General features: G+C 36.4%; 1 protein-coding gene across 6 annotated transcripts in view; it reads right to left on the bottom strand.

The window, feature by feature from the left end:
• PALS1 (protein associated with LIN7 1, MAGUK p55 family member) overlaps positions 1-16788 on the bottom strand; it is a 74438-nt gene that overhangs the window by 18667 nt on the left and 38983 nt on the right. For all 6 annotated transcript variants that reach the window (XM_037125927.2, XM_037125926.2, XM_037125929.2 and 3 more), the window contains 5 exons: positions 12161-12369; positions 5403-5480; positions 4362-4508; positions 3011-3172; positions 1441-1518 (listed from right to left, as the gene is read on the bottom strand). In XM_037125927.2, the coding sequence (XP_036981822.2) occupies positions 1441-1518; positions 3011-3172; positions 4362-4508; positions 5403-5480; positions 12161-12369 (674 nt within the window). The remainder of the gene's footprint in view (positions 1-1440; positions 1519-3010; positions 3173-4361; positions 4509-5402; positions 5481-12160; positions 12370-16788) is intronic.

Here is a 16788-nt window from a genome sequence, read left to right as displayed (position 1 = left end):
AGACACACTACCGATTAGAAATCCCCCCATTCTCTCCTAACTCCCCACCTCTAAACTTAAGGAACTACTAGCTGCTTTCTGTCTCTGTAGATTTACCTATTCTGGACAGTTCATATAAATGAGCTTCATACCCTCTTGTGACTGGCTTCATTCACTTAGCAAGGTTCATTCCATGCTGAAGTATATCACGTAAGTACTTTAATTCCTTTTTATTACCCAATAATATCCCATATTTCATTTCCCATGATTAGCTAGCAGACGTTTGGGCTGTTTCTACTTTCTGGTTATTATAAATAATGCTGCTGTGAACACTCACAAATTTGTGTGAGACATGTTTTCAATTCTCTTGGAACACACCTAGGAATGGAACTGCTGGGTCATAAGCTAAGAAAGTCTGTCTTTTCATAAAGCTAGTTAATATAAAGAGCAATACACATTGTGAGTGTTGTACATACTTTGTAAAAGCACTTCCTCCCCTACACTAAGTAGATTTAAGTTATATAAACCCATATATAATGACAGAAATACTAAGTTCAATGTTGTAAATCATAAAAACTCTGAAATTATAGTTTACTCAATTTGAAATACTGATATTTCATATTTACTTAAATAAAATCTACTGACTTTCTTTGTTTTCATTTGAGTGCCAGAAATATTTAGGGCAGCATTTCTGATACTCAAACAATAGCATTTATGGTACAAGTTTTTGTATGGACTTAAGTTTAAAGAATGGAAAACATATGTCCACACAGAAACCTGCACATGGATGTTTATAAGCAGTATTATTTATAACCACAAAAACCTGGAAGCAACCAAGGTGTTCTTTAGTAGGTGAGTGGATAAACCTGTATATCCAGACCACAGAGTATTATTCAGCAGTAAAAAGAAATGTGCTACCAAGCTATGAAAAGACATGAAGGAAATGTAAATGTTTATCACTAATGTTAAAGCCAACCTGAAATGGCCATCTGTGTGCTGTAAGGTCCCAACCATATGACATTCTGGAAAAGGCAAAACTATAGAGATCAGTGGTTGCCACAGCTGCAGGGAAGAACTGATGAACAGACAGGGCATAGAGGGTTTTTAGGGCAGGGCAACTATTCCATATGATACACTGGTGAACGAATATATATAATTATGCATTTGCCAAAACCCACAGAATGCCCACCACCAAAAGTGTACCCTAATGTAAACTACGAACTCTGAATGGTAGTGGAACCATCGACTCACTGACGTAACAATGTGCTACTCCGGTACAGGATGTGCACAGTGGGGGGATTACCCGTGCGTGCAGTTAAGAAGTATACGCAACTCTGGACTTTCCGCTCCATTTTGCCGTGAACCTAAAACTACTCTAGAAAATAAACTTCATTAATTTAGAAAAAAAAGTTAAAAGTAGCCATCAGACAGTAAGCAATGGACAAAAAAAAAATCACTTACTACAGTTTCCTTGGCAGGAGGAGGCTTGATCTGTTGACTGGGAATCAGAACGAATGTCAAAGTACCATGCATATCAGACTGTAATGAAGAGATCAGGTAATTTTTAAAATCCATACTTATGAAAATAATTTCATGATCTTATGATGAATATTGCCTAAACTGGACTATTCTGGAACCATCAGGAGACTCAAGAAAATTGGTAAAGATTAATCCCATTTCATCAGGAAACACAAATTCTGCCTTTCATGGACTCCACTGTAGTAGAACTGCCCAGTAACACGGCATTCTGTGATTCTGGCACAATGGGGAAGGCCATTTAGCCCATAAGTCTTGGGTTCTGGTCTTCTACTCAGTGGAGTTTAGGAAGATTCCACAGTAAAGGGTTGGACAATACCACAGTGCTATAACAATTTTGGGTTATCTATTCTGACACACATCAATTTTAACACAGAATTTGAAATAATAATTGTGACCAGAATTAGAAAAGTGATGCAAATATACAAATATTCTTATTTCCCGGATGCCCCGTCTCTGCCACCCATTCTATTTGTTAACTATATACAGCCTCACTGCTAGGTCCCCTATCACGTCCAGGCACATCATTTAGTGGAGTGTTCAGATCCCTCCAACCTAGACAGTGATAATGACTACAATTTCCGGTCCTGAGACAGGAAGCAGCGCTCTACCTAGAGAGAGCGGCCAATAAAACAAGGGCTAAAAACAATGACCACTGGCACTTTGCTCTACCAAAGCAATGAATGAACGGACAGGGCAGAGAGGATTTTTAGGGCAAATAAGGATATAATCATGTTTTAGATTGATTCTTCAACAGACATCAGCTGATAGGAGAGATTTTATTGTAACGACTAATGCTCAGTCAGTAAGAATATAAATCTTATTTGTGGGTATACAGGTAGTGGTCATAAATTGCTGTCAGAAGTTGTGTACAAATGGCTTCTTGATTATGTGAGCACTAATAGAACTTCCCACAGTGGCAGCAATGTCCTACATATGCAGCTTAATATGGGAGCCAATGACTGCACACTGCTCTTGAGCACCTGAAACATAGCTTGTGTAAACGAGAAACTCAATTTTAAACTTTACTCAACTGGGATAAATACCACATGTAGCTACTGGACGATGTAGATGTATACCACTGCTATTACCTAATGTTGTTAAGTAAATGACAATCAATTGTGGCTAATAAACAAAATGAATATGAAAATCATGAAGGTATGTACTTTGTTTTGTTATTCTTTCTCCAGCAGCTCGCACATAGGAGGCACTAAATAAATATATGTTGAATAAATTAATGAGATACATTAGTGACTTCAGAGGTAAATAAACATTATCTAATAAAGCTCAAAATGAAAAATATCAGTAGTGCCCATCCTTAAATAATATTACTGATAAAAGTTGTAGAAATGATATTATGCGACAGGCTAGAAATGATCTCATGCTCTTAACAATTATTTTTTAAATGCTTTAAAATATTTTATTCTGATGTCTAACAACTACAAACCCAGCTTTCAAGAACTTACCGATTATTATTCTACCTGCGTCAACTTACCAATAAGTCGAAAACCTCATTGACATCCTTCCCCCGAATTTCAATGCCATTGATCTCCAGAACTTCATCCCCCTCGTGTAAGAGGCCACTTTTCTCTGCAGCGCCTCCTTTCACTATCCGACTGATGATGACAGAATCCATTTCATTACGGACTGTAGCACCCTAAAATAATTCAAAATTCAATTTTAAAATAAAAATGCAATTTGGTTGAACATTTCTTCATTTTAAAATTATGTTTTCTATTCAATAATACTAGCCTTCAGTCATCTTGAGGAAAAAAATGACTTACACGGCTAGATAATTAGGTTCAAAAGTTGACCATTTTCCTCACATATCCTGTTTCAGAAACATTCCACTCATTAAAATTCTAAAATCAAGGAAACTCTTGAAGCATACAACAGAAAAATGTACTTGCTTAACAACAGTGTGAAGACTATAATCAAATTTGTTCTCTATATTCTGGATACTATTCAAAATGATTATACTATATTTAGGTGTAATTAGTGAACATGACATAACTATAAAACTCCTTTTTAAAAATTAAATATATAAAGGAATGAATACTAATCTGATTGAATACAAATGTTAAATATTATAGCGACATCCAATGCATATTAAAATGTATTAAACATTAATATTTATTACATGAATTAGAAACACAACTGAAATATATACATTCAAAAAATAGAAATATAAAATACAGAAAAAAGCCTGAAAGTAGACTGAGTTTGTAATATTTTCTCCCAAACTTTTGTCATAACTCCCAATTTCTTTTTTCTCACGGGGAAGAACACTAAGTTACAATAACTGCCCACAACATACGGGCCCTATTTCATGTATCATACTATTCAAAACACAATTTGAGATCAGGATTCAAGAATATGCTCTGAAAATTAAGGAAGGAAAATTAAGGCAATAATAACAGACTAAGAAGAGACTGAAAAAAGTTTTACATATATAAGCTATAGAACAAATGTTAACATTAAGGAACATATACTTCTAAGTACATGTGAATTATATAAGTAATTGTGTTTCAACAGATTTAACTGAATAAAAAAATCAGGTTTTCTAATTATTTTTTAAAGCTGGGAGAATAAAAAAACACATTACTTGTCCCTTTGTTCCTCAAAAATTATTTCACAAGCTACTATTTTCATCAGATTATGGGTGAAAAGATGATGAACAAATTTTTCTCGGAATAAGGAGCATGAGGAAGAACATGAAAAAATTCCAAGCAACTGACCTCAAAGGAGAGAAACTACTAGAAACATAAAGGAGTCTTCACCTATCTGCTACACAAGACCCCTGTGTGGAAAGAATCTCACTCAGATCAGAGATGCAGAATACTGACCAGTGGAATATCTCGAGCTTTTTCTATACGAACTATTTTTACAGTTTCTCCTCCATAGTGGCCAATGCTCTCGTAAACTCTCTCGTTTGTAATGGGCTCCAGTTGCATCTCCTGCTCAGCCACCCTGTCATGGGCCAGGAGAAGTGCCTGTTTCAAAAACATCCACAGGATTTAAAGCAACAGCATGACTCACTTCTCTAGAGAGTTTAACTTAATCACATACAGAGTGTAACTTAATCACATACAGAGTGTGGCAAAAGTAGGTTTACAGTTGTTTGTATGAAAATATTACAATAATAATAATACAAGGATCAACTGTTTTGTGTACTCAAAACTATAAATCTACTTTTGTCCTACCCTGAACTCTGATCAATAAACCTTTATTTTCTTAAATATTTTATTTACTTATTTTTAGAGAGGGGAAAGGAGGGAGAAAAAAAGGGAGAGATACATCAACGTGTAGTTGCCTCCCGAGCGACTCCACTGGGGACCTGGCTTGCAACCCAGGGATGTGGCCCAACTAAGAATGGAACCGGCAACTCCTTGGTTTGCAGGACCATGCTCAATGCATTGAGCCACACCAGCCATGGCTGATCATTAAACCTTTAAAAGAAGTACTATAATTAATGATATACTCAGATGTGTTTCCAAATTTTCCAATTAAGTACAGATGTAACCCTGTATCTTTTGTAGCCTGTATCTTATAATAAGTAAAGATGTGTTAGGTACAGCAGGGTATAATCTGGGATGGGTTATGAAAGTCTAAAGTGATTATTATACCGCAAAAAACAAAATCTATTTAAAGGCCCAATGCCTTACATAATTTAAATTTATGAAAAATATTACCAAAAAGGAGAGGGATTTATTTTAAATAAGATGTTTAAAAAATTGTGTTAATTTTAAATATGAAAATATATAACCCAATAATCAAAACAGTCTATAGGTAAGGCTTGAGGTCTTTCCTAGCCCTCACGGACTTTGATTCGAAAAGACTTTCTGACTGTTGGAAAAACCACACATGTCATGCTCTCCATTTTCTACCTGAATATGTGGAGCATTCAGCAAAGCAGTTAATTCTTGTCCTTCCTTCTGGTGGACTGGCTTCAAAACAGTTTGTACCTAAGGAACAAATGGAAAGATGAATTCTTTCCAGGTTACAGAAAATATCACCAGCACCAGCACAGGTATTTTTTTTAAAAGATACAATTTAAATTCATAAGAACTACTGATAAGAAAGAAAGACACTAAAAATTCTGAGTTTTCAATCTTGTTATCATAGTTAACAATAACACTCTTTACTTAAAAAAAAAAAAACCACTGAACAGAACTTTGGTGCATATGAATGAACTATTTCCTTTTGCCCAACCTACTATGTAAGACTAACAATGATTTTATACTTTTTAATCGTGTTTATGCAACTATATTTTATGTCATAGACACTTTTCAAGTGTTGGAGACTAACAGGATAAATTTACATGAGTAACAGAACCACCCACATATTATAGTGAGTTACACTGAAAACTTTCCCCATGTGAAGCAGTTCTTACATTCCTAAGATAAATGCCACTTGATAATGAATTTTTATCCTTTGTTTTCTCCTCTCTGTAACAGCAGCTACCATTTAAAATTCTCAAAAAGTTGAGATAATCCATAAAAACTGCTTAGCACAGTTCTTAGCATATAATTATCAATGTATTTCTAGATGTGAACTACTGATATTTTAAGGTTTCTACAGGAATGCTCTTAAGTTGGATGGGCCTGTATTTGGTGAGTGTGGTCCATGTACACTGGTTTACAAAACTACCTGGGGCTTTACTAAGTTGTTATGGTGCAATGAATGGGAAAATAGTCAACATTTGTGTCAAAACAGCGTATTTATCGTTAGAATTATATGATCCTGAATGTTTTATAGACTTTGTACATAAAATCATCTGGGCCTAGCAGGTATTTTTAGGGGTGGAATTCTGACCTTCAATTTTACCTATAACTACTGGTTATCTCTTTTTAAGTCACTTTTGACAATTTGTATTTTCTTAGTATTAACCACATACTTAGTAGCACTTTCACACTTAGAAGTGCTACTAAGTATGCAAGAAAGCTATAACTGTATGATAATTTTTAATCTTTTGTGTCTGCATTCACGCTTTTTTTATTTCTTAATGTTACTGATATTCTTTTCTTCGCCTAACTTGTCAAAGAGTTCTCTACTTTGTTTTGGGTTGGCCAAAAAGTTCCTTTTGTTTTTTCAAGGAAAAATGGCTCTAGTAACTCTTAGTTGTCTTTATTTGAAACAATTTTGTTAGATTGTGTTTTGACAGTTGTAGTATCAGCATGCAGTTAAAAAAAATCACAACTGGTGAATTATGAGTAGCCACTTTAATATTGAAAATGGGAGAAAATATGTGTTTTTGGTACATTATGCTTTATTATTTCAAGAAAGGGAAAAATGCAACTGAAATACAAAAAAGGATTTCTGCAGCGTGTGGAGGTGCTGCTACTGACAGAAGGTGTTAAAGGTGGTTTGCTGCAGATTTTCCAGTGGAACAATGTTCCACAGTCGGGGAGACCAGTTGGAGTCAGTAGGAATCAAACAGAGACACTGAGAACAACCGATGCGGGAGACAGCCAACATACTCAAAGTACCCAATCAATAAGGTTATTAGTGAAAATAAAAACTGTGTCTTTTACTTAAAAAAAAATACAGGCTTTTTGGCCAACCCAATACTTTTCAAAGAAACAGCTTCTAATGTTCAGTCTATTGTTCTTTCCATTTAAACAACCTAATTCCTTTTTCTGCTTTAGTTTATTTTCCTTTTTAATTTCTAATCACTGAAGTTGTATGTTCATTTGTTTTCAATCTTTTTTTCTATCATAAATATTTAAAGGTACAAATTTTGCTCTGTGGGCTACTTGCGCCCGAAGATTATAGCATCCATGTTCTCATTGTCCACGCCTCTGATTTTCTTCCCTTTTCTGTTTACAAACTCAATTACACACCAAAAAGAGTACATAATGCAGATAACAAACCTAAATTATTACCATTAATAACATACAGAAGTTAGTTCATACATAGATTTTTTAAATAAAAGTAACTCATGATTAAAACAGGAATCCAGTGAATTCTTTAATACTTCTTATGGCTATTTTAAATCACCTTTTAGTAATTTCCCTATCAAATGTAAGAGATCATTTTGAGGTAAACTAATTTGAGCACAAGTGGATCAATGTAATGTATTGCAGACCACTCTGCCTGGTTCTAGGAATTGCATCTCAACTCCTTGTGGCTAAGGGTGAGGGACGACCTCTGGAATGCCAGCAGCAGGAAACAAAGCTTGTCTCTGGTAGCAAACACTGCCTCAGTTCCTCTCCCTGCCCCCAAAGCTTGATCGGAAGTCAACGACGGGTAAGACCCCTCACAGCAGGGGAGCAACCTAAGCCAGACTTGATCACTTGGGAGGCCTTCATGGAAGGACTCGAGGGGCTGCAGCAAAGAAGGAGCAATGGACTCTCACCCCCCTGCCCCCACTTTGACATAGCCCGAGTCCCCATGTTCTCTGGGAGAAGGGCTTCCTGGCTCTAATCCCCTTAAGCCTGAATACCTCTTGGGGGGAGGTGCAGCTCCTTGCCTTGCTAGAGTGTGTCCTGGGGAAAAATCTGGCATCACAAAGACTTGCTGATAAACCTGTGAAATCTGCTCTGCTAAGAATGCTTTCATTCATATGTTAAGGGTTCGAGCAGGAAACCCTAAAACTCTGTTCCTGACAGACTGACTCATAGTAAGCCCTCAGATTTCTTTGAAATGTTATCTTCTGTTTGATCCTTGCCCCCCTGTATTCCTGTGTATTACAACCCAATAAAAGGCCTGGAGGAGGGGGCTCGAGGCCTTTTTCTCCTCAAAGAAACTGGCCACTGCTGGCCTTTTTCCCTGTGAAACTGGCCACTGCTCACTTCTCCATCCCCAAGCAGATCACATCATGTCTCAATCATGTTCACTTTCATCCGTGGCAACTGTGGGGACTTGCCAGGAAAGTCGCCCCCACAGTAATGACAGTAACAAAACCAGCCTGTCTGTCCTCTGATTTTGGTACCTAGAAAAATATGCTTCTAATGGTGGAGTTCTGTATGTATGAGCAGCATGGCAGAGCAATGATCCTCTCCAAGAATTCCAGGCCTGGCTGGGCAGCTCAGTCGGTTAGAATGTTGTCCCACTATGCCAGGGGACACAGACAAGAATTAAGCACTGAGTACATGAATAAGTAGGACAACAAATAGATGACTTCGCTCTCTCCCTCTAATAAATAAGTAAAGATTCCATTAAAGTCCTACCAATAGACAAATGCAGTAACCCAACACTGAGTAATACACGCTGATTTTTAAAATAGGGTGTCTTTCTTTTTAAAATACTGCAAATCTAAATTAATTAAAAATAAAATTCATAGTCCCTGATCATACATCTTCTAATAGAAGGAGAAAGTAATTCAGACGGAGTTGCTCCATAAGGTCACCAACATTTGATATGGCCAGACTTAAAAAAAAAATTATCATCTTAGTCTTTCTGGTGTCCAAGCAGTAGTATCTCATTCTGTTTTACTTTGCATTGCTCCGCTGGCTAATTCTGCTGGACTTTTCAAACCTACTGGATCTCCTCTTTTTGTGAAGTGTCTGTTCAAGTACTTTGCCCATTCTTTTAAAACTGTGTAGTATTTTTCTTACTTGTGAGAGTTCTTTTGACTCTAAGTTTTTGTCCCACATATTTATACACACACATGTATGTACCTCAATATCTCAGAATCAAATAATCAAATACTATTTCCTAGTCTGTTTGGCTTGCATTTTTACTGGATAAGCAAAAAGTTCATTAATTGAAACTTAATTTCTCAATCTTTTCTTTTTTTTTAACAGTTTATTTTATTTATCTTTAGAAGGGAAAGAGAGAGGAAGAGAAACATCAATGTATGGTTGCCTTTCATGCGTCCCCTACTGGGAACTGGCCTGCAACCCAGGCATGTGTCCTGACTGGGAATCAAACCATGATCCTCTGGTTTGCAGGCCTGTGCTCAATCCACTGAGCTACACCAGCCATGGCTCAATCTTTTCTTTATAAAATCACTTTAATGACCAAAAAGCTTGCTTTGTGTTAATTAATAAATATCCTAGGTTGTCAAAGATTTAATAAAGATCTCCAAATCTGAAGTTTTCAGAGTCTGTATTATCTATTATGTAATTATACTTAACCGGTATTTTAAGTTATAAAAGCAAAGAACACTCCCTAATAAGACATTCATTCACTAAATTCTTGTGTTTTTTTTTCTTTTCCTCAAATTAAATTTCCACATAAAAAAGCATAACTGAAGCGTAAGGTAATTTCTCTTCCATACTGCACACTAAATAGCTGGAATCATGAACGCTAAAAAGTGAGTCATTAGGCAAAAACAACATAAGCAGCCTATTTAGTGTTATGCCAGTCACAAAACCTCACTTCGCCTCAATATCCAGAAATATGTAACAAAAAGGTTGAATTAGGTGACTGGTAAGGATTTCCCAACTGTAAAATAAAGACCACGAGTCCATTTACCCTTCAGTTTTGTTATCAGACTTAACACTCGTCTCTGATGAGCTCTGAGTGGGTACTCTCCTTAAGTGTTATGCACCGTAAGTCAGGGCTGATATGGAACTATGCGTGCCCAGCTCCAGGCGAAGTCACTGACCGTGCAGCCCAACCATATACTGTAGCCCTGTAGGTTCATCACCTTGTACTTATCTTAAGACCAAGTTCAGCCCGAGGTCACTATCACCCACATATCCCTCCACCATCACAGCAATACAATTCTCAAGTATTACTGAAGATATTTTAGGGATGTGAAAGTCAACCTTCAAAAAATCTCCTTGATATGACTTTTGAAATTGCGAATCATGTAATTATATTAACATCCTAAAATTAATATTCAAAATTGATTCTTCAGTCCTTTTTTTAACCATTTCTTCCCCTCTCCAAGCTTTTACTCTTTAAGTCACTTCTAGTTCTCTGCTTCTCCCAGTCCTAAAACCCTTTAAGCTATGTTGCAGCTTTTATCCTTTCTTTCCATCCTTTCTCTGGTCTCTGTCACATTCTTCAATTGGAACAATTTTGACCTCTCTTGCTTATCTCATTTTCTTTTCCATCCATTGTTCTAGTCAACAAAACAAAGGCCCAGTAGTTAGCTGGACTAAACTTCCTCCTAAAATAGGGAAGAGAATTACAATTATTTATTATGTGCTCCTTCCAACCGTATACAATAGAAGTTAGGCTGTATTTATGAGTAAAATAAGATCAAAGTAATGTTGGTTATTCCAATCTCTGTAAAGAAAATAATTTTCAGAAAAACCATATAAACTATGATAGGTTAAAACTACAGGAGTAATTTCTGAATAAAATTTTGCATATTTAATTTTAATAATAAAAGATGAGCACAAAGAAGAGGTTTCAAGTAGCTCCCTTTTAAACTCTAGCAGACGGAAAATTTCCTTTCTGGGAAGAGGTTCTTAGGTCCCGCCTTCCTGTCATGGGCAACACTAGATTTCTCTCAGCCCTCTTACACACAAGCTCTCTGCCCACCACAGGCACCTAAATGAGGACCATACCTTCTGTGCTAATCTGAAAAGTTCCTCAACGTATTTCGTAAGTCCGTAGCTTTGGAGGTCCCTCCCTTCTCCTACCCCACTTTCTGTCTTGTGTCTGGATTCAATGAAATAGATTTACACGACAGGCTTCCAGGATTATTAGTTTTTTATAATATCAAAATAATTTAAAATCCTACAATGATGATAAAATGTCCCCCTGCCCCAAGACAGAAGATGGCTTATATTTTTTAAAACCTTCAATTTAAAAGACGTGAAACATTTAACATCGATAAGCAGCAGAAACTAGAACTCTCACTGTACATTAAAATTTAATTATTTTTGACCCTCTACAGTGTTTATAAAGGAGAAACTTCAAAATGCAGTCACGCACCACTCGATGATGATACCTTAGGAGAAATGCACCATCAGGCAATTTCATCATTCAAACATCAGAGTGTACTCACACGAATCTAGATGGTCCAGGGGGTAGCCTATTGCTCCTGGGCTACCGACACGTACAGCGTCACTGCACTGAATGCTGTAGGCACCTGTAACATCACGGTATACTTCTACAGGGCTGGCAGTGCAGTGCGTTTATTTACACCAGCATCACCACAAACACATGAGTAATGCCTCGTGGTATTGCGTTAGGAAAGCTGCGACATCATTAGGAGAAAGGAGCTTTTCAGCTCCATTATAATCTTATGGGACCACTGCTGTGTATGTGGTTCGTTGTTGACTGAAATGTCATTATGAAGCATATGAATATACTCACAAGTAACAAATCTTGGAAGTTTATATATTTATAATATCCAATTATCAGATATAACTTTTAACTCATCATTATTCATTTACTTCAGTTTATAATATATAATGCTCAAAGTAAAACTAAACTAAAAAGTATTAATAACGTTTCCCTGTAGTAATTTAGACAAATTTTTCTTTTACCAAGCAAATATATAATTTTATATGCAAAAATAATTCCTTTCATAAAACACAGCTCTGACTGAAATAAGTATATATTTTTTCAGGATAAAAATGTATGCAGTGAACTTTTCCCAACACTCTAAGTTATTATTATGATTAGTAGTACTTAAGTCGAACAAGCCTTATATTCACACCAGTGTTTTCCGATACTACTGCCTTTCCACTGCTAACAACTACCTTGTACAGGTCAACGATCCCTTCAGAATACATACCTCTTGTGCAAGATCTTGAGCACTGGAGGTAAGAGGAAACGGAGGGCTGGCCTTGTTCATGTGTACTGTGACAGCGTTGTGTATCTTAAATGCATTCTGGAAATCTTTATTTTGGACAAGTTGTAAGAGCAGTGAAATGTCCTCCTGGCTCTGAGAATCTACCAACGTATGTTGGATATGTTTAAGTGAAGAAAACAAGTCTTCCACTTCTAGCAGGAGAAGAAAAAGAGATCAATAAATTAATTTTATGTCTTGATTCAACATAAAAGATAAGATTATTTGAAGCAGTAACAATTTACCTTTTGATTAAAAATGTATATGAGTGTCAAATTACTGTCATTTTACTGATTTTTCAGTAACTAAAATTATACAACACAATAATTTTTTAAGGATGTTATTTATTTATCTTTAGAGAGGGTATGGAAGGGGGTAAGAGAGAGAGAGAAACAATAATATGTGATTGCCTCTCCCATGCTGCCTACTGGGGACCTGGTCCGCAATCAGGGCATGTGGTGACCTGACTGTGAATTGAACCGGTGACCCTTTTGTTCACAGGCCCCCACTCAATCCGCTAAGCTACATCAGCAAGGCAGAATAAATTTAATTTTTAAAGTGTTCTACACATAAAACTAATATACAGTCGTTATAAAAATAAATGAGGGGAGTAATACAGACATGAGAAAAGAAACTTAAAATCTCAATAGTCCTACCAACTAGGAACATCTTTAAACATCTTACAGCATCTCTTTTTTTCATTTAACAGTACATTTTAATTGTTTTCCCAAATCAAAATCTTAAAAACATTATATATAATGGCTCTGTGATATTTTATTACATGGCTAAAACCACAGTTTATTATAACCACTACACTAAAGCCAGGCACTCAGGTTGCTTCCGATTTTTTGCTACTCGTAAGTAAATAATAAGCATTTCAGTACTCAGTGATCACTGCTGCATAAAACTATGCGATTCTGCTGTTTTCTTAAAGTAATTCCTAAAAATAGAATTTTAAAATAAGATTCTGACATTTTAAAAGCCAAACAGCTTTCCAGGGAGATTGTCTTAATTTACATCTTATTAACAATATTTTCTCCACAATTCAACAGCACTATTTAAAAAATCTTCGATTTCTTTAATAGGGAACTTAAAGCTTATTAAAATTTACCAGGTACTTCTTTTGTGGTCCATAAACTCTTATGAACATGAGTCTTCTAAAATTATACTGGAAGTTGGAGCACATATAGTGTGTGTACGTGCCTGTCAGTGTCCATATGCAGCACATGCATTTTTCTGGGAGTTATTCCAAAATCATTAAGAATCAGAGGGTGTCTCTTCCCTGTCCCCCAACAGGTAGGTACATGTTTGTGTGTACACTGTCACATTCACGGGGCATGGTATTCTAATTTTTCCATTTGTCTGTTAATTGTATTTGTGGTAGCTTTTATTACCGGGTTTTTTATTATAGAAGTTTTCAACTCTTATTTACTGAGAATGATCCCTTCATCCAGGGATTAATTAAGCAAAGTAAAAAAGAGACTCATGGACACAGACAATAGTATGGTGATTGCCAAAGGAAGGGGGAGTAGGGGGCAGATAGAAGTTGGAGATAAAGGGTGATGGGAGGAGACTTGACTTGGGGTGGTAAACAATATAATATACAGATGATGTATTGTAGAATCATGTATCTGAAACCTATAAAATTTTATTAACCAATGTTGCACCCAATAAACCCAGTAAGAAACTAAAATTTAAACAAAAAACAATGCACATGCCCTTGCAGGGCATCTCAGCGGGTTAGTGTCCTGATGCACTGAGTTTGCAGGTTTGATCGGCAGTCAGGGCACATACAAGAAGCAACCCATGAATGCGTAAGTTAAGTGGAAAAACAAAATTGATGTTTCTCTCTAAAAATCAATAAATTAAAAAAAAAAGAACCCACCTTTTCCTGCCTGATTTCCCTCACTGTTTCTGTGCTTATAACTCCTTTCCCCAGGCCATTAAACACTTAACTTACATTTTTTGGGTAGTTTCTCGTGGCTTCTATTCCACAATAAACTAGAATTTATCATGGAAGCAGATCTGCTTTAGCTGTCTTTGCCTTCCCCTCTGCAGTGCCCATCTCTGCCCTCCTTCCGTCCTGTCTTGCCCGAGGCACCCCTCTGCCCTTCACTGTCCGCTCCCGCGGGGCACTTGTGTCCGTCTCTCTCACCAGCCCTACGACTCTCCGTTCACCTGTCGTCTTCTCTGTCCAGGTGGCTCTTTCTCCTTCTGTCTGTCGTGTCCGTCTGTGGGAGTGGAAAGGGAGTCTCTGCTCTCTCTGCATCCTGTCCTGTCTTTGCTGTCTGTCTTATCCTCATCACAGGAGAGGGCACCTGTGACGGGACTGACTCGGCTGCATCTAACTGGATTTTTTACATTCCCTCTGAAATTATGCAGAACGCTGGTGGCTTTTAAAGTAACAGACAACATAAGTGCAGCATCAGAATGAGACATTTCCTTAAGTGTGTAGTAGAAAATTAACTGTTCATGAATAATAAGTCTCTGTAAAGTGCTTTTAAAGATGTACCATATACAAAGAAAGTTTTTTCAAACCTGTAACTAAATATTCTAATCTTTGAAATTTAGAGTTTTTATGAAACTAAAACATAAATAAGAATGTCAAAATAAGAATCCTTGAATTGATGCTGCTAAAAATTATTTTTTATTATAGCATACTTAATTTCAAAGAAAAGACCCTTTGTCAGAATTCCATTCGGAATTTTTGAACAAAAACTCAGTAAAGACAGTGAACTCCTTTTATTATAGTCAGTACTTTGAGACTAATGCTTTAGGTACTTGATGCTTTCTATGTGATCTTAAAGTTTATTGGATAGAGGGAGCATCATTTTAATGTTCTTTAAATTGATGAACTTGTAAATATACACTAATTTCATCTGAGGGTTTGCATTATTTGGCATTTCATGTTTTCTTAAATACTCATTTGTTTCAGGTGTACATGGTTTAGTCCCTATTTTCTTATTAAGCTATATATACTTCATAAAGTTTAAAAAACTCTTCTGAGTGTCTAGTAACTTAATCTGTTCTGCTTATTCATTAAACATTTTCAATGAAAACGTATTTGAACTTGAGGGATGAGAGAATGTGGAGAAGCATTCCAGCCTCAAAATGTTATCTGGAAACTTTCCCAGATAAATTGGTCATGAAAGCAGATATGGAATTTATCCGAAAACTGTCTGTGTACATCAGTTACCAAATTTGCCTTACTGCTTTGCTACCTGGGTTAGTGCAACACCATCAAAGGTGCTTTACAACATTTCTGAGAAGATACCTATAGCCTCTACATTCACAGAAATTGTAGTTTTGATTTGCTGAACTTTTTCAGTATATGAGGGTGTATACCCCCCAAAACCTGGAATTATCTTCTGAAGGGCAGGCCCCTTGTAGTACAGGCCTTCCCTGCTAGGTGAGCGTTCTAGGAACCCATCTCCAGCAGTGTACCAGCTGGCACTGCATCAGCTTTAGGGAATTTTTTGGAAGACTCTTTCAATGCATTTGCCCATTTCGTGAAGGGTGATTTATGAGCGCACCTGCCCACACTGTGCTGAGTGGTTGGCAGTTTTTGACCAAAAACAGCATGATGCCCAACTCCATATTCACCCGATCTCACTCTGAGGGACTTTTTTTTGGTTTCCCCGGATGAAAAAAGTCCTCAAAGAGAAACATTTTGCCAAAGTGGAAGAGGTGAAACAAAAAACAACAGAACTAAAAGGCATCAAAATCGATGACTTCAAAAACTATTCTGAGCAGTAGAAAAAGGTCTTCATAGGTGTATAGTGCATCAAATGGAGAGAACTCTGAAGATGACTGAAGTTGATAAGAATACACAATTTTTTATAAATAGCAGTTTTTTGGGTTCTCTCCTCATACTACCCTCCTCATACTATCTAGTACACTATTATAATAGAGTTGAAATAAAATACTCAAACCATAAGAAACTTGCTTAAAATAGCATAAGTTCCCTCTTACAGATTCACGGTAACATACCATATTTTTCAGACTATAAGACGCCCCCTTTTACCCCATTTTTTGCTTCAGAATTTTTTTTCCTATTTTCCTCCCCTAAAAGCTAAGTGCATCTTATGGTGCAGATCCCAGACACACCTAAGTTTTAGAGGAGGAAAATAGAGGGAAAACTTTGAAGCAAAAAATGTGGTTAAAAAGTGAGTCTTACAGTCTGAAAGATACAGTAACCAGAATGTGTAAACTTCTCTAAATACCTGTTAGTGTACATTATATGCTGCTGTACTGGGTGAAAAGCCATCTCGGGACTGCTTTTCTGTAACAAAAAATAATGTTGCAATCAAGACCTAAAACCTGCAAAAAAAAAAAACCCTTATCTTTTATCATTTCCTTAGTGTGGCAGAAGATACACTGCCTTAGAAGTTGGAGAAATGAATCCTTTGTCCAGGTGCCAGTTTTGAGTATGACATCATTTTTCCATGTGTAGAGATTTGATCTGAATTTTGTGTGTCTCAGGTTTGGATGTTTTTTTTTTGTTTTTATTTTTATTGGGAAAAGTTTTTCAGGGTTTTTAGAAGGATTACATAAAATAATATATGCACATAATA

Source organism: Artibeus jamaicensis, unplaced genomic scaffold (assembly GCF_021234435.1).
Source record: "Artibeus jamaicensis isolate MK-2021 breed Jamaican fruit bat unplaced genomic scaffold, CSHL_Jam_final contig_851, whole genome shotgun sequence".
NCBI lineage: Eukaryota > Metazoa > Chordata > Mammalia > Chiroptera > Phyllostomidae > Artibeus > Artibeus jamaicensis.
This window is presented reverse-complemented; position numbering and strand designations above follow the sequence as displayed.